We start from the raw sequence: 18,507 nt of genomic DNA, 5'->3' as shown, positions 1-18,507 counted from the left end.
TTTTTTTTAAAATGTAAAATCAAAGTTTAAAATCTGTAGTGGCAAATTACGTTTTTTGACGACAGATGCTGATATAGTGATAAAAAACAAACAAACAAACAAACAAAAAAACCCATTTCAGTAGGCTATATAAGATTATATAGGCTTTGTAGGATAATTCCAGTAAATTTTAAATCACCAATGATATAAATGCATTCCAAGTCAAGCCTTTTTAAGTAAACTCGTTTTGAAGTGATGCTTTCAAACACAGGATTGATTTAGGGCATTTCAGAGAGTATTGTCATTGGAGTCCGTGTTTGGAGCGAGTGGGGTTATTTCAGCCCACCGACATCTCCTAAAACAACCGCAGAAAATAAGGAAGCCGATTTGATTCTAGCTGTGTGCCGTTTCGCCGCTCAGAAACATGCAGACTACCGCACAAGTGAATTCCGCCTATTTTCCCATTCATTCCTGTACAAAAGCAAACAGGGGAGACTTGCTTTAACTGTCCTGCTCTTCACCAAAAGCTCTTTTCCTCTCCCTCTCTCTGCGTTTCTCGCTCAAACCCTTTTCCCCCTCCAGTACTTTTTTCCTGCCCCTCTCTATTTATGAAAACGTCACTTCAAGTCCCTCCCTGTTTGAATCTCATTAGGTTTTTTTTCTTGTGTGTTTCTCCCTGTCAATAATCCCGAATCCAGACTCTCTCTATTTCCATCCCTCTCTATCTGTCAATCAGCGCCGCCTTTGAACTGAAAACCACTCCGACCAACTTCAACTCCCTCAATCCGAGCGCCTCAGCTCCGTCTCCGGCTTCTGTTTCTGCCAAGATTGCCCTCTTCTTTTTGAGTTTTGAACACTCACCCAGCCAAACGCCACTGCGAGTCCCTAAACTTAAAACTCGGGATTCGGGGATCACACCAAGATCAAGGGTTTAAAAACTTTTGGGTGTTTTTGGCCCCCCGCAAAATTAGCGCTCCTCGGGAAAAATGCCGCAGCTGAACGGCGGTGGAGGGGACGATCTGGGTGCGAACGATGAAATGATTTCCTTCAAAGACGAAGGCGAGCAGGAGGAAAAGATCTCGGAGAACTCCTCAGCAGAAAGGGATTTAGCAGATGTCAAGTCTTCTCTCGTAAACGAGTCGGAAACGAATCAAAACAGCTCTTCGGATTCCGAGGTAAGTGACAAATAATCCGCGACCTGTCCACAACTTTACATGCACTTTTCTTGTTTAAACACGCTGCTAACTAGCTAACTATCTCCTCGCTGTGATTATTCAATACATTCCCTGTGTTTCGTTGCATTTCAAGGCGGAAAGACGGCCTCCGCCTAGATCTGAAAGTTTCAGAGACAAAACAAGAGAAAGTTTAGAGGAGGGTGAGTGCTTGTTTTCTCTAAAACAGCTTTATGCAGAGGACAACAACACGGTGCCTCGGTTCCGTTTGCTTCTGCACAAACGTTCAAAGTTTTTTTTTTTCCTTTTTTGGGAATGTAACTTAAACTAAAAGTTTTCCTCTTTTCCCCCCCGCCATGTTAGCTGCGAAAAGGCAAGATGGAGGGCTGTTCAAGAGCCCACCGTACCCGGGCTATCCATTTATAATGATTCCCGACCTCACGAGCCCGTACCTCCCGAACGGATCGCTCTCACCCACCGCGCGCACAGTAAGTGTTTTTACCGTGTTTCTGCAGCCACATGCACATAGCTAAAGCACCACGTCCATGTTTAGGGATTGCTTTGGTCGGCTCGTGAACTTCTGCCACACTTCACTCCTCACTGTATACACTGGCACGCCGTTCCCGCGGATCCGCTGTCCCTCTGAACCAACGCTGCCTCGAGCGCCGAGTACAGTGGAACGCATTATGTGCTTTCATGACGTTCACAAACACACGGCCACTGCAACTTTTCACTCCGTTGTTATTTTTTCTTCTCATTTTCCACGACTGTGTTTGCATATTTGGCAGGTTACCTGCGTTTTTACAGTGTTATTTATTTTAATCGTTTGTTTAAGTAATAACTAGTGGATTCGCTCGTTTGATTCTAACTAACGACGTTCAATTTAACGTTAAAGTAGCGGCTGTCCCGGAATTTCTAAAACTGCAATGCACAAGAATGTTTGAATTCGTAATAATAGTATTGTTATAACTATCGTTATTATAGTTATGATTTTTACACGTGAAAAAAAATGGTGTTTCTGTAATTCTAAAGCATTTAACCCTTAAAAATGTAAATGGTAAGTTTAATTGCAGCTTTAATATTAAAAAAAAAAATGAAATCAAAGTACTGCTATAGTTAGGCTACAGTCTCCGCATTTTCTGCCACTTTCTATTTAATTATTAAATCAAGTAGAAATGACTGAAATTATTCTGACAGTTTAAATGGATGGAAACAAAGATGCTGTTATGACATGATGATGAAAACATTTTTACAGTGTGCCGCATAAAATGACACGTTATTCATTTATCTGAGCTAATTTATGACTAATTTATCCGAGCTTAACATAATACTGCTTGTGTTATTTAAAGAATGCAATGCACATAAATGTTATTGCCAAAGAGCATCATGGGAAATGTTTATGATAATTAGTGAAAGGCAGTCAATGAATTTGTGATCGTCAGAATGAAAGCATAATATTGCTCATTCCACCCCTGACACAGTATGCAGTAAATATTAGTGACAGGATTGTTTTGAAATTAAATAAACATTTGCTTTAAATTCACATGAAATATAATATGTTTTATGCTTACATTAATAATTTTTCATGGCATGCATAATGTTGAATAACATGTAATGAGAATATACGCTTAATATTTCAGTGCTTAAACAGATTATGTTGTTTATATCAGCTGTGCATAGTTATGCATATTTGTCCAGCACTTTTTTGTCACCCGAAATAATCAATGTTGATTAGGTAGGTTAATATTTTTATTCACAATTGATATTTTATTATTTTATTTCGATGCCATTGCTACAGATATAACATAATAATGATAGGAAAATTGTGCAGTAGGATCTTGCTGTCATTTCTGATTTTCATAATCAGCTCTAGGCTTAATCCGAAATGTGAATTTATGACAATGACATGTGGTGTAACCTGAAATTAAGTAAATGACTACCTTTGAAATGTACTGCTCTGAAATTGTGGATTTAACTTCAGGTATTTTAAAGGCATTCTGCTGTTTCTAGTGTCAGTGAGACATTTTTGTAGAAACATCTCTGGCTATTTGTGTTTGTCGTGGATCTAGCGTGCATCCCAAAACATGCATTTTTTGCTAATTATGTTCTTCACTTGCTGATAATTTTTTTACTGATATAAATGCGCATTAGAAACATTCGCGTATAAATAAAAAAGGACAGAAAATTCAGAAAGCATCAGTATGGCTACTGCAGATGTGCATTAGAAGGAAATATTTGACATATCTGTATAGCAGATTGTGAAGAATCCCAGAGATGCTGTTACCAGAGTTCATAGTCTGATAGTTCCTCTCCCTGCTGGGACGGAGCCCTGTCTAAATCGCTGGCTTATTCATTTTTGGCTACCGAGAATATATTTAGCGATCTCTCACGGAAGTAGGATCCCTGTTTGATATCCTCCCCTATTTGTGGGAGTCAGTCCAGGTCTGTTCTGACCCTCTAGCCTAAATATTATACCCATAGATATAGTCAATTTCTTTATAGTTGTATGTTGTAATGTTTGATCTCTTACTGTAACCAGGCCTACAGATCTCAGTCTTTGACATCGTACTGTAGCCCTTCACCCCGCTTCTTTGCCATGAGGTCTGCTACCTATGAGCTGCCTGGGCGTCCGACCCACACGGCTTTGAAGTTAAAAGCCGTTGTATTCATAAACGCATTACTTAAGTAGAAGATAAATAATTCACTTGAGCATCGATTAGCTGTTGCTTCCTATAACGAATGCATGGGGCTTGTTGGTTTTAGCTGCAGATGATGTGCTTTTTAGCATTTCTTTGCATTAAAAAAAATGGTATTTTAACTTGTATTTTCATTGATCGTATTAATCTGCATTGTTTTAAACAAGCAGATGATATATTCCAGTTTTTGCATTGATGTTTTTATTTGTTAGTATATATGGAACAGGATTTATTGATCCAGTATTTATTTATTTTTTTTAAGGATAAATTTACTACCTGCCGCATTATTAATCTGTAAGGATTTAGGTAATGGTTGACACTTTTCTAAAGGTTGATATCAGAGATTTGACAACTGAAGAAAAATTAATTTACACAGACCATGTGTCAGCTGAATTTCCCTAAAGGTCCGCTCTTGCAATAGTGATGAAATGCTTTCCCCTTAGTGTGTGTTTGACTGAAGGGAGAGAGCGAGTTTAATTCGTCTGACCTCTGAGAGCTGTAATAACGGGAGTTTGTATTTCCAACCACCTCGGTTTGAAAAGCTTCGAGATGATTTGGTAGCAATTAGCAATTTGCCGTGACGTTCTACCAACAATGCCTGGATCCTCTTTTTTTTCCCCCTCAATAAAAACTGCAGACAATAGCCACTCTTCCCGCTCTTTCATCGAGAGCAGTTTGCGTGGCGGACACACTCTACTTGTGTGTTGTGGTTGGAAAGGTGCTGGGTTGTCTGGGTGGCTGTAGGCTAAAATCGCACCTCAACAGGTCTGTGGAGAGGGGAAAGCGAGGTAGAGCAGAGGTCTGGCCGGCTGAGTTCTGGCAGGGGGCTTTACGTCCGTAAATCCGCTGGGTTTATTTACTGCCTCTCTGACTTATGAATGTTAAGATATTTGACGCCACCCCTGGCCCCATAATTCCTAAGGCCTGCAGACTTTTGGCAGAGGTTTCAGGTTTCAACGTATAATTATGCGTAGTTTAAAAAAGAAACATAATATAAAAAAAGACAAACTTGCAACACCCAAATGCACTCTGCACTATTTAGAGCACAGATAAGGAGATGCATGGCAGAGACCTGGAATATTTCCCCCCAATTTTTTTATTTTTAATTTACTGTAGAATTTAATCTAAAAATTTCAAAATTGATTTTGTGTAATACATTTTTTTTTTTTTTTTTTTTGCCAAAGATGCGTTTAACCCTAATGTAGCCCTACTTGTACATATTTTAATAAGCCGTGGCAGAATCTTTTTGGGCTAAGACATCAATAACAATGCTTTATCGTATGGATTATGTGTGTTGAATAGCCTGTCGTATGAGGTGCAGAAGATAGTTTAATGCGGATTTACAGGGATAGACTCACACCTTATCAAATTGGCTTTACATGTTAATGGCCCCTAATTGCTATCCGCAGGGGGTTCACCGAGCTACGCGCTCGCGTTTTGTGCCGCTCTCCACAAAATATACTCCCAGTTTATTCAGGAGGTTGCCATCCTTTTGTTTTGCAAATCACTTTTGTTTAGAAAGAATGGCGGAAGCAAGACTCTCTTTTTTCTCTCCCTCCGCCACTCTTTCCTTCTCCTCCTTGTCTTTTTTTCTCCTCCTCCCATCCTACGCGTAAAAAAAAAAGAAACAAAAAAAAAAAAACACCCAAACGGTTTCTGTTTGCTGGGGCTTGATAAACACCCATAAAAAAAGTCCAATCTGTTTTGGATTTGTGCGAGTTAAGTTGGGGAGCAAAGTTTGGCACCATTAAACTGAAAGCAGGGCCTGTGAGACATTAGCGGCGCACAGCGCATTCTCAGGGCTTAATTAGTCCAAACTGTAATTGTTCATGGTCTGCCAATAGGAGTAATGCTCAGGAAGAGTGGAGTTGCACTAAATCGGCCCATGGTTTTTAAAACAATAAATCACTTGCATATTTGTGTCATGATTCAGATAGAGTCCCGACCTCTCCCATCTCGACATGTGGTAAATTGTAAAGTCAATGAATCGCAGATGTGGGTGGGGGGGTGGGGGTGGGGGTGGGCCGTGAAAGAGTACAGTACGGTTTTGTTAGTGCTTGGTAAATGAATGGAAAAGATTTGTGCTGTAAATATTTACGGAGATGGGTTTTTTTTCTTATTTTTTTTTTTTCTACTTGCTGTGCTCAATTGTCTTTTACGTTGATGATTTTGGCCAGGCTGCTCTTTATGACCGTGTGTGAAAATAACCTGGTGTTTTTTTCCTTCTTTTCTTTTTCTCCCCTGATTGTTTCTTTCTTTCTCCCCGTGTCACGCTGGTGTTTTTTAAGGCAGCGTTGTGTATACACGATTTTCTGCACTAGTTCAATAGTTAATGAAGGTTTCTTGTTCGTATGTGGGCTGTTAAGAATTTCGTAATCGTATATTGCAAATAAATAGAATAAATAGTCGAATAGTTTGTTTTTAAAGCTGCAAACACAATCCTGTCCTGTAAATGATAAATGGGGAACTCGGATAAATGCTGTTGTAAATTCTGCGTCTCGTGGAGCTGCATTGGCTTAGCAGCTGTGTGTTGTTGACCCCACCCCTCACCTCTCTCCTTTTCACCATTTATTTCCATACACAAAGATCAACACAAAGATTGTAGTCTACGACTGGAATGCAACTTTTGTCATCTGTTAAATATAGTCCTGCTGCACATTGAGGGGCTCCTGAAACATGGAAATGAAATGACTCTTTCTCTCTCTGTGCACATGCACCGTCTGCAGGCCTGTGCAGCTGTATGATAGCTGCGTGTGAATTCTTAAATTGACAGGCAGATTTTCCTGACGGGGTGTGTGATGCGGGTCAGAACGCCAGTGTTGAAGCCTTTTGAGTCTGTGACTGTTTAAGAAGAACTTTAATATTGATTAATTACAAGAAGTGCAAGAATTTAAGACAATTTCCAAATGGAAATCTATGAATGTTCTTGTGCTAGTACCTGCCATTATATTTAGATGTTTTGGCCATTGATTTAATTTTTAATCTTAATAAACATATAAATGAATAAATAATCAGGTGTTAAAAAGCCAGCATTTTTTGGTTAAAGTACAAATGGTTTTTGTCAAAGCTGTCAAATTTCCATAGATTTCATCCACAGTAAAGTACAGAAAGTCTTCAAGAGAGAATCAGATCGTTAGATCACAAAATATTTTAGAAATGCATTTAAGATAAGATAAGATATGTAACTATGCAAGGGCTTTATTGAAATATTTTCATGCTTATTTAAAAAAAAAAAATCATTTTCTGTATTGGCACATACCTTAAAATCCTGGCTTTAAAAGGCTATTGAATATTTAAATAATTGCCCCGGAAAAAGAGATGTGTTTCATTAAACACATTTTGTGACAATGGAGGTGCATGTTGTCACACTGTGTGCACACTATTAAGACTTTTTAGCAAAATTATGAAACAATAAAAAAAAAAAAAGGAAATATAGAAAAATATAATATTTCTGTCCAATGAATATTGTAATTTGTGCATTTGGATAATTTACTACATTTAAAATGCATGTTTTATTTGTTCCTGAATGTATGCTAGGTGCTCACGCAAAAATATGATAGAATGGGAATTTTCTAAGTATCATATAAATATTATATAAATGTTATAATTTTTTTTTTAGATTTTAAAACAGGATATTTTTGGATATCTACTTTGCTCTGAAGGAATGTTTTAGAGGAGTTTACCTTGTGCAGTATGCTGGACTGGAGTGGGGGATTAGGAAAAGCGGGAAAAAGCGGGGTCGATTTGCCCGCCGTGGCATAGTGGGGGAGATGGAAGACGGAGAGGAGGGAGATGCACAAAGACAGTCTGAATAGGGCGCATAATTGCTGCTAATGTGGGGGCAATGAGAGTGGCGACAGTTCCTGGTTAGATGTCCAAACAATAGAGCCCCCAGGCCTCACATTTATCTACTACGAAAAAAAATGAAGGAAAGAAAAAAAACACAGCAGGGACTGAAAAGCGACAAGAAGGAGGTGACAAGTTTATAGTCATGTTTGATGGACAGGCCATGTGTGTGGCATCCCCACCCCCCACCTTTTAACCTTTATGAATCAGGCTAAGTTATTAATGCTTCCTGATTCCCGCCTCGTCATCAAAATGTCGGCTGGAAGTTCTCCAGCATAGAGGCTTGGGTGACGCTGGCGGAATTTGGTTGCACTGGGCTTTTGTTTAGATTGGAACGTGCTCGGGTTGGGCCAAAGTGCACACACATGCTCTCTGGAGCTGCCATCTGACTTGTATGCTTAATGATAGGAGTGCACAAATTTCCAGTGAAGGAGCATGTGTGCATTTTGTGCTCATTGGCACAAAGTCTTTTTACTGGACTTTATTCATTATCAGATTTTAAAACAACTTTAAGACATGTCATATGTCTGATGGACCTCTAGTACAGAAAACACAATGACATCAGACTGTGGTAAATATTCTCCCCTGATAAAAAGCCTGATAGAGTAACCATCACTGTCTTCACACAGGAAGTCTGTCACTGACATATATTTTCACTGAAACTTCTGCACAGAACTTTAACAGAAAAACAAATAAAAAAATGCTTATCGGCATCTATTTTTAAACATGAAAGTAGGACAAAGTTATCTTCATTAAGGCATGTTATTGAAGCTTCTAAAAAAACCAGTCAACGTAAAAAACCAGTCAACGTTTTGCTTCAGTGTTTATTATTCCATCTTGTGAAATGTTTCTCTTTGATAAGAAAGTGAGCTAATTTAGTGTCACACCGGCAAGTTTGTCTCCTAGCTCTGATAGCAAAATGAGATTCTATAATGTTTCATTGCAGAAGGTGAAATCCTGTTTACGTTGATAATCTGCATTAATTCCTGGAGATATGTCGGAGGCATTTTTTATGGGTAAAGCACATAATTGAGAAAGTAATAGGTGATAAAACTCAGCCCATGTATTTTTAATCTTCTAATTAAACTTTTAATTGCCAAGGGATAAGCTCTGAGCAGGGCCCAGAGTGTGTGTGTGGATGCGCGTTCATGTCTGTTCACTAATGAGTTTATTGCATGCTTGTTTCTAGCAAAGGTACTGCATTCAGAACTGAACAAATGGTGAAGGAGATTTTCTACCAGCATAGAAAGAAATTAATCCGCTAATCAGGATTTAAATTAAGATTAGAGGTACAAAATACCTAAATTTGCATGCTTTATTAGAGGTACATGCTTGATGAACTTCATAAAACACATATGGGGGTTTGTGGTACAGATCTTCCCGACTATCAGAAGATAACCATCCCATGCGTTAAATAATGGTTGTGCGATGGCGTTCCTGAAGTTTTACATTATGCTCTTTTACTGGCCATTTCCTGCTGAATGGCTGTCAAACAGTATAGATAATATTTCAGATGATTAGCATTGTGCGTTTCACACACACTGAGACTCACATCAAATTAGAGGGAATTGTCTACACCTCCAGCGCGCGCATAATATGTTTTTATCGCAGACAATAGGAAGTGTTGGTGTGTTTGTTTGTACATCTTCACCCTTAAGGATTAGCCAGGATCAGCTGTCGCTGGCTACATCTCATTAGAGGACGGTGTGAACACTCCGTACTGTCGATTCCAAAATGCAGGGAATTGACTTCCCTCGCTGAACGAATTGTCAATTGCATTGTGAGCGAGGGTTGTAATTGAATGGAGGTGTATCTTTGGCCGGCTGCCCCTAGGGCTCCGTGAGTTTGATCAGTGTTAGCCAGAGGTGGCAGATGTGGTTTCTGATTGCAACCGATGTCCTTTCACAGTGTTAAGATCTGACCACTGACAGAGGAGATGTAATTCAGCAGACCTCAGAGTTAAATAGAGATGATGACTGCTTGCCAGTCATAGTGAATAGTGATCTCTCTCCACCGGCTATCTGCCGAATGGAAAGATTTAGCGATGGGTAGGAGTGTTTTATAAGGAAAGAGAGTTTAATCCTGACCTGGAGCAGTTTTCTTTGGCCAGCAATCAGTTTATGTGAGGCTGGTTTGGAATAGGCAAGCGACAGTGGCGGCGCGACGTTCGTCTAGATGCCCTTTAGAACCGGCAGTATTACTTTATCTTCAGCTTTACAGCACCTGTATCTTTATGAGCCATCGCGCTTTGCATTTTTCAGATATCAATAAAGATAAATTGCCTGCTTTGTCATAGCATGGGGCGTCGAAGTGAAAGATTTCAGGTCACCGAGGGGGAAAATGATCCAGCGTTTGAGAACTGTGTTGAGAACCAATGAAAGCTTAAAACTCAACAATGATGAAAGCTTAAAACTCAATGATGTGGAGGCCTTGACTTATCTCAAGTTTGTTTCTTCATGTTGAATGACGTATGTGATGATGTTCCTTAACTGTGTGTGCTGTCTTGTGATGTGGGAGGCGAAGACGGGAAATGTTTGAGCAGTAGTCCGTATAGTAGGTTGTCTAAGCCATGATCTTAAGGGAAGGAAGTCCCACAGTGTTTACATAGCCCAATTGTCCTGTGGGCCCTGGAGTGTCTAATGCACTACTGTTCAAACACTTGTGAGTGAACAGATGACCCCTGCAGCAGCCTTCGACACAAGTGCTTTGTCGGTCTTACAGAGTATGCATCTGTTTATGTGTGAAAAGAAGCCGCAGGTCCCATTTCCTTGGTATTCTGTTTGCTAGCACCTAGTGGTGTGGATGAGTAGTACTAAAGACAGCAGAGCTCAATTCATCTCGGTAAGCAGGATGGCAGACATGGGGTGGGGGTAGCGACAGAAGACCCCCTCTTGCTCCATCAAACCATGCCAGACATTGACATACGGGGGAGTCATCAAACTAATTGTTGTTTGAATTACCTGTTATGATCTGATGACAAATCTCCTCCTCTCCTGCCATTGGAGCAGAAAATGTAGCCTGGATTGGCATGATGTTAGCAAGTGTGTAAACCACGCTTCAACAAGATGGATAAATGCAATTATTGGCTAGGCCAGGAGAGGGAAAATCCATTTAAAGCCCGAAACGCTAACCAGGGGCCGTGGTTAATTCATTTGGCCAATTTGTGGGTGATGTACGAGTGTCGTGGCACATTAGTCAAGGAGAGAGAGAGTGTGTGTATGTGTGTATGGGTTTACGCATGTGTGTGTTATCGGGGGTGTTTCATTGGAGCTGTCTCCTTGAAGCACCTCCTTTTTCCCATCAGCCCCCCTCCCCCCCTTCCTACCCCGTCATTTCAGTGGATAATACAAATGGGGCATGAGCTCTCAAATGACAAAAAGATGCACTGAGAGCAAAAGAGCAGGATTGCAGTTCAAATGAGCCGGGAAGAGGGCCACGCTCCGTAAGGCGGCTCACTCAACGTGGCCTAACACCCCCCCAGAGTCTTCAATCATGGCTAGTCAACCAACTAAATCACTCAGGGTGTGAGGAAGACAGGTTGAGGAAGCAGTACTTGGTTAGAAGCTTAGTCATTCCAAAGTAGGGACCTCAATGACCTAGTTTGACTCTGGCGTTCTTCATGAACTCTCCTAGGTTTACAATTAAGTTACAATTACTGTATAGAAACTGCTATTTACTTGAGGCATGCAAAGCTGAGGCCACTCTGACGGGCGGCTTGCCATCACCTCTGCATGCCCATTTCCGCCCATCTCATTATCCTTCTGAAAGACACGACAGTATTGAGCAACCTTTGAAGAGGACTGTTGTCTTCCCCTTAAAGGACAGCAAACAGAAAGTCCCTCATTCTAGGGAATTTCTCTTTTTGTTACTTCACATGGGTAAACAAGAGTTCCTCTCCTGAGGCCTGTCAATCTGCTTGGCTTACACACTATTGATTTAGAGCAGATGAATATCCTCTACTCCATTAATATAAAGTCTCATTGGTGAGAAACCACTTGACGTTATGCAAGATTTGTGGTATGCAAACATGGTGGTCACAGCCCGGGGAACACTATGAAGAAAAAGGCATTGGTTTACAGAGCTCGCCCGCAGATTGAACCAAAGTCTTTTATCAACTCTGAGAGCAAAGGGAAGATTTTGAAAGCAGAAAGGTGTGTGGGCGCCCTCTTGCCCAAGAGTCTGTACTTGGGTGGTTGAGGACTAGGGCTGTGTATCTTGATAGAGGGGTTTAGATACAATATATTTTGATACATTGCAATACAGTAAGCAAGGCGATATATTGGGATATTTTTCTTATTTTAGGAATAGAATATATTTTTAGGAAAGCTGTCATTAAGAACTCACCACCATATGCAAACCTTAGCAAAAAATAAATACATAAAAATTGTTTAACCAGAACATCTACATTTTATATACATTTGCAATAATCAGTCCCTGTAACATTCAACGTTACTGAAACACTTTTTGTGCAGTATGAGTAAAGCGGAAAAAACCAAGTGCTTGCAGGATCCTTTAGTTAAATGTATAAAACAGTTTTTTTTATAAAAATAAAAATGTATAAAATGTATTTTATAAAAAGACCATACATATTTTTCGACCCTGCTTAAAAGGTTCACAGCTTACTTTTACAATTTTGACATACAATGTCATAACATTTGATCTGAATTTTTTATTTTTTTTTACATCTGCTTAATATGAATGAAATATACATTTCTTTCAGGATTCCTAAAGAAAACAAAGCAATTGTACAACAATAAAGTGAACACAGATGTTGAACATCCTCAGAACCTTTCAACTTGTTTTTCACAGGTTTTTCAGTTTGTATTTATGTTTGAGCGAGCACCGCCCCAACTGCACAAAACAAACCCACCACGAGACAAAGCTGCAGCCGTGCGGCGACCCTACCGCTCCAGCCGAGGCTCGTCACACATTTCGCAAGCGGTGAAAGCAAGGTGCCACCCGCATTGTGGTCCCGGGCGGACGTTACCGTGAAAGCCCAAATGATGTCACATTTTATGCTTTGTACATCGAGGCGGGAACTGGAACAATTCTTTCATCCTCCATTAATGGCAGTGTCCTATATTAACACTAACGATAGTGGCGTGCCTTAATGCTAGTATTTTCTGTCACTGTTTAAGTTCAGAGTTAAACACTGCTTTCTAGCGGTGGGGATACGAACTCAAAATGAAACAGTTATTATAATTTTTTTTTTACATCGATATTCCAATATTAGATTTGGTCACCTGACTGTGTGCTTCTCAGGCCATGAGGTCAGGAAATCAGAGCCGGCAGGGAAGCAGCCAGCCCTGTGCCATTCTCACAGCTGCTGTGCGGCCTTACACACTCGTATACTCAACTCACTTGCCTCTGGGATCGGACTCCAGGAGTGCAACCGCACACTTGAGAAGAACCACTCATGTTGCTTTTTGTGGTCAGATCTTACTGATGCTACTTAAGTGTGTGCAAATTTTATGTTGACAGTCATTTGGTTGCTTCTGTATTATTACAGAATGGAGAACCAGGGATACTTTGGTGGAGGTGACTTCTGTTCCCTGAAGCTCTGTTGTTATTAAAAAAAAATAATAATTTCAGTAGCATCTACGTAAGTAATTCCCAGAATCCTGCAGACAAGAAATTATGATTAATCCCACTGAGCATGTCCCACGAACCCCTTTCTTTTTAGGCATAGTGGTTTGAATCTCAAATTCCCCTTTTCAGCACTCTTGAGGTCCTCTTCTATCTCGGTATCTACCATGTCTTCAACACACAAGAACAACTGCATGCAGCGGCCTATTGACCGATAGTCAGGAAAGGATTAAAACTGACAGCTTGGAAGTTTTGTGGGTGTTGCTTGGATCACTTTACAGCAACGGACATGCCTCTAGACACAACTGCTCCGGTTTGTAGGGAAGCTGCCAGTCTTATCAGGTCCAAGAAGAGGACAAGTATTTTAAACAGCCATTCTATATGAACTAATTTAAGTTGGGCTTAAAATAATTGGATTTTGTGACCGAGTTGTTGTCTTTAGCCATGACCCTGTGCCCCCTGTCTTATAGTAGCTAAGAAGCAATAATTAAAACCCTAAGTCTGGGAGCGCAAAGACGTAATTCTGCCTTTGCCTCGTTGTGTTTTATGAAATGGAAAATGTTAGTGTTATGTTATGGTGTGGCTTGAACCCCAATGGTTAAATGTAGATTTACTGCTCCAGTGTTGGGCCGAGGAGCTGCTCCCATCTGCGGCACAAAGTCTAGCCACCCAGCATGGAATACGACACCCTGGGGCCCAGCCAGAACATGCACCAATCAGACATACATTAACACCAAGCAACACAACAGGTGAGCAGTCAGGCCCTGCTGCAAGCCAAGAATACAGGCTCCAAATATTTTTATTGACTTTCTTAAGGACTATGGCTTATATACTCATTACTCTCTCTAAGTTTGGAGTTTTGTATCAGTTCTGTCAAAAAAATGTTTATGGTAATTATTTGTTTATTGGCACAGAGGTGCGTCTCTTTCCCAAATGATGTCGCAAGCTGTAATTTATGTTGAGGGAGAGATTGGGAGATTGCATAGTTTAACGCTCGGGGTGCTGTGGTCTGGGACTCTGGAAGAGGCGACCGCTAATTGTTGACAGAAGCTATGGGCAGAGGAAAAGAAGAGGGAGAGACAGACAGAAAGAAAGAATGGGTGAGTGAGTGAGAGAAAGAATGAATGGGCTCTGGCAGTAAGGTTGTGGACTCTATCTCAGTGTTTGGTTTTCAGGAAAGAGTGGATTCTTGGGATGTTCCCTAAAGACAAACGGCGGTGCTGAGCAAAGCCCATAAACCAAACATGCTCCCTCTTTTAAGAAAAGAACTCTCGTCACTTCTCAATTGTGCTTGTTATGTGGTTAACCAAACCAAGTTGGTTGGAAATGCCTTGTCTGGTAGAGGAATCATATTTTTTCGTTAGTTTTTTCACAACAGATAATAAGGGTCTGCATTTGCTTGCACTGATTAGAATATTATTCATTTAAAACAAATCCGACTTTACACTTCCCGTCTTCACGCCGTCTTGATCTCTGTCACAGATGCTCGACAGGAGGGCACATCTGCTTTCGCTAGCATCTCGTGCAAATCCCGCTCGGCGGTGTTGTTGTGTTTTGCTATAATTTAGCAAATAACATCAGTAATGATTCAATTGGGCATAAAGTCATTGGGTGACGGCCTGTTTGCCATCTGTCTGATGGGATTACTGTTTCTATGTAATTAAAAGTGTGACCCCGTAGGGAGGATGGTGGAAGGCACAAGGCTGAGTGGTACACCCGCTAAAAGGAGGAGGGGCAGCCTTAGTTCAGCACTAAAGATAGTACGCGCAACAGAGCGCTGCAGAAGTTCCAAGCTCTTTACATGGATGTGCACAAACATGGATGTGTGTCAGACCCCTGGCTCGTTTAACTTCAATTTAGTTGTGTAGAGCAGACACCCAAAGTCGGAGTGATCCCTGTGTGCATGCAGTGTGTCGGAGAGAGGTGGGGATGCGGGCTCCTGCTTTTACTCTGATTTCACCTGGGGTTTTGTTTGGACTCTTGAGCTTCAGTTTCTCTTGGACACTTTCCAGAGACTACAAGCCTGGCTTTTTTCAAGGCTCCCTCAGAACTAAAGTGAAAGGCCCTGGTCAGGCCTGGAATTGGATTTCAGATTTGATCTTGTTGAGCGTAGTAAACAGAACATTAAAGGCAAGAACATGGTACCTAATGAGTGGATGTGTGTCTGGGTGTGTTTGAGTGATGCTTCCCTGCCACTCCCCAAATCAACAACATCCTTGTTTCTCTTTTTATCTTATATCTTTATATGTGTACAAACATATACAACATTTTTTTATATAAAAAATAATACTAATATTTATGGTTCCAGTTTATTATTGTTATTTTAACTGTATTAAATAATAGTAATAGTAGTAGACCTATAACAGTGATTATATAAATTAGGGACGCACCGATACCACTTTTTCCAGAACAAGACCGATACTTTCATTTTTGGTGTTTGTTGATACCTGTATTTTCACAGCATTTGTAATTTTTTTCTTCAAATATTGCGGACAGAAATAAAATAATAATAATTATAATAATTAGGTCTGGGCAATATGGCAAAAAACTTTTCACTATAATACAGTGAAAGTTGAAGAAACCAAAACAAAATAAATATCTAAATATAAAAATGTATTTCTTAGTTTCTCCATAGTTTCTTTAATTAGTGATATTGTTTCAAATCAAGAAACAGGTTTGGGTTGCTTGATAATATTAAGAATAACAATATCACTTTTTGACTCACATTTGATAGTATCTTGAGTTATTTTTGTTGAGAAATTTTTGTTCATTATCAAAATCAGTAACATCTGTAAAAATTGCAGCAACCTCGGTTTTGTATGGTTAAATTTATTCTTTTTTTTAAATTAAGCTTTGGTCTCCCATAGAAGCATACATTTAAACTATGATAAACACCACCGGTTAAAACCACACATATAGGTATTATGGTATATAAAATATAACTTTTTGGTATTTAGGTAGCCTATTTTCATGAAAAACAGTAGGCCAAAACATTCAGTATAAAATGCACACATGCAATATCTTAATCACACATACATGCTACGATAATATACCATTACTCCTATGATAAAATTCATTAGGAATCCATGGTAAATGATGGCGATGTGTAGATTGAAAAGCCTTCTGATTTTCTCGTTGCACAAAGTGTTTTTCCTGATTTGGCTATAAACTAGTTTAAAATCACAATGGCATTTGTGTGCATCGCTGATTTCAAGCACTTCACACTGGATCTCACAGCACTGCTTAATGCTTGCGTGACCAAGTAAACATCTGCTCTAGTGAACTTACCCTGCACGGCAGTTTGAACTTTGATCCGAGCCGATAAACGGTCTGTGCGGCGCGATTCAAATGAGTTGTGTTGTTTCGTTCTGCTTTTAGCATAATGCTTTTAACATTATATTGAACATTTCTCGAAATCTTCATATTGTTTCATCAATGAAAATTATATAGTCATAATTATCGTTATCTTATCGTCGCCTCACCATATAATTATAATAACAATAATATTATGGACCATGTTATTTGGTTTCATTTAGCAAACAGATATTACCTTTAGTTATTTCCACACTTAATTATAGCTAAACTTTTGTTACTTTCACTGTTCATTTTAATGGCGCATTTAGCTGCTCCATTGCAGCAGCTCATTACTGTAATCACATAATGCAGGGAACCACTCATTATAAATTATACAAGTGCACGCATACTATTTTGGTGATATAATTTGCTTCACATGTAGAGTACACAGACCCTCTCTTATGAGTAAAAACCGAAGTATACTTTGGCCTTAAAGCAAGATAAACATACGCATTGCGCGCACATTGGTATTGGTGCAGAATGAGAAAAATGCTTACAGCCTAGCGCACTTCACACTGATTGATTCGCTTATGCTTTAAATAAAGTTGTGTATGGTTGACGTTTAAAATAAATGTTTATAGTGAATGCCCCTATAAATTTGTTTGTTTTATATTTACGATTTAGTTTTATTCCAAATGCATGCATTAATGGAGCGAACAGCAATTAAGATCATGAAACAGAAGTGTGTGCTCTCGGACTCTCTCTCTCGCTCACCTTACGTCAAATAACTTTAGTAACTTGTGCATTGTTTTACTTACTTGTATTTGACACATCCGACCAAACTACTAATTTTTCAGTGATGTCTGTGAGATATTCATTTGACAAGCTCGCGTATCTGTGCAGCCGCGAACTCAATCCACTCTGACACACTCTGCTTGTCAGCTTGCGCACATCCGCTATACGGGTGTGAATATAGAATGTTTTACATTATATTAATTACTTACATGCACTTCATAGACAACCTTAATCTCTAACAACTCCATTCGGCTCTCTGTTGTTCTGTTTTCAGTGTAAAGTTTTCTCGACACAGCCCTATTCGCATGCTGTTCGGTATTAGGGCATTTTTATTAGAATAAGAGCGCAGTATCGTGTCCGATATCGGTATCGATGCATCCCTAATATAAATAATACATTTATATATTTTTGAAAAAAGTTAGATTTTTTTTTTTACATAAGTATAAAAGTAAAATATACAGTATAAAAGTTAAGTATATCTATGTCTCTCCTATATTCATACACAAACAGGATGTGGGTTTGAAAAAGACATTAGAAAAGTAACCAGGAAAGACAGGATGGCGCGTCTCGATCATTTAGTCTGGCAGAAAAATAAAGTTTGGTGAAGAAAAATACTCGAACAAACAAAAATAACTGGCTTAATTAGCATGGCAGGCTATGGCGCTGACTCGGTGTGGTTGACCAGGCATGACCAAGGTGGCACTGGCCATGGGCATAGGGCCAAATGTACAGGGAAATTACAGGGTGCCCAGGCAAGAAATAGAGACTGTGCGGCTTCCCTCTCATATTTCGCCATATCTCTAGCGTAGCTACATATTTTAGCTTGCAATAACCCTTGGCCTGTTTTCTGGACTTATTTGTCCCCCTTACAGCCTCTTTATTTCTGCCTTTTAGACCTTTTCTTACTTTCTCCCCCACCCCTGCCATTATGTCTTTTTCTCTCCTCCCAGTGTGTACTCTGATTACCTCTCCAAACTGGCAATAAGTTGATTGCTTTACAGAGATGATGTAAGCCCTTGCCCTAGGGTACATCAGGTTGGCTTTCGCCTGCTTTATCTTGTAAAGCCTAAATTAACAGCTGGTTTGGTTTGAGTTCTTCTGGATCTGACTAAAGGATTAGGCTTCGTTCTCATGTGAGT

General features: G+C 39.8%; 1 protein-coding gene across 27 annotated transcripts in view; it reads left to right on the top strand.

Annotated features, from left to right (window-relative positions):
• The first annotated feature begins 273 nt into the window (after nucleotides 1-273).
• Nucleotides 274-18,507, top strand: part of tcf7l2 (transcription factor 7 like 2) — an 84,620-nt gene continuing 66,386 nt past the window's right edge. For 6 of the 27 annotated variants that reach the window (XR_003293335.1, XR_003293334.1, XM_026276503.1 and 3 more), the window contains exons 1-3: nucleotides 276-1,154; nucleotides 1,288-1,354; nucleotides 1,515-1,639. Coding sequence is in view for 25 of the 27 variants with exons in the window: in XM_026276503.1 (XP_026132288.1) it covers nucleotides 966-1,154; nucleotides 1,288-1,354; nucleotides 1,515-1,639 (381 nt within the window). In the remaining 2 variants the exon portion in view is untranslated. Of the gene's footprint in view, nucleotides 1,155-1,287; nucleotides 1,355-1,514; nucleotides 1,640-18,507 lie in introns of all 27 variants that reach the window. The other 21 variants (XM_026276495.1, XM_026276493.1, XM_026276490.1 and 18 more) reach the window with 13 other exon arrangements.

The sequence above is a fragment of the Carassius auratus genome, chromosome 12 (assembly GCF_003368295.1).
Source record: "Carassius auratus strain Wakin chromosome 12, ASM336829v1, whole genome shotgun sequence".
In the NCBI taxonomy this organism is placed as follows: Eukaryota; Metazoa; Chordata; class Actinopteri; order Cypriniformes; family Cyprinidae; genus Carassius; species Carassius auratus.
Note: the sequence above shows the minus strand (reverse complement) of the source record. Positions and strands in the feature narration are given on the sequence as shown.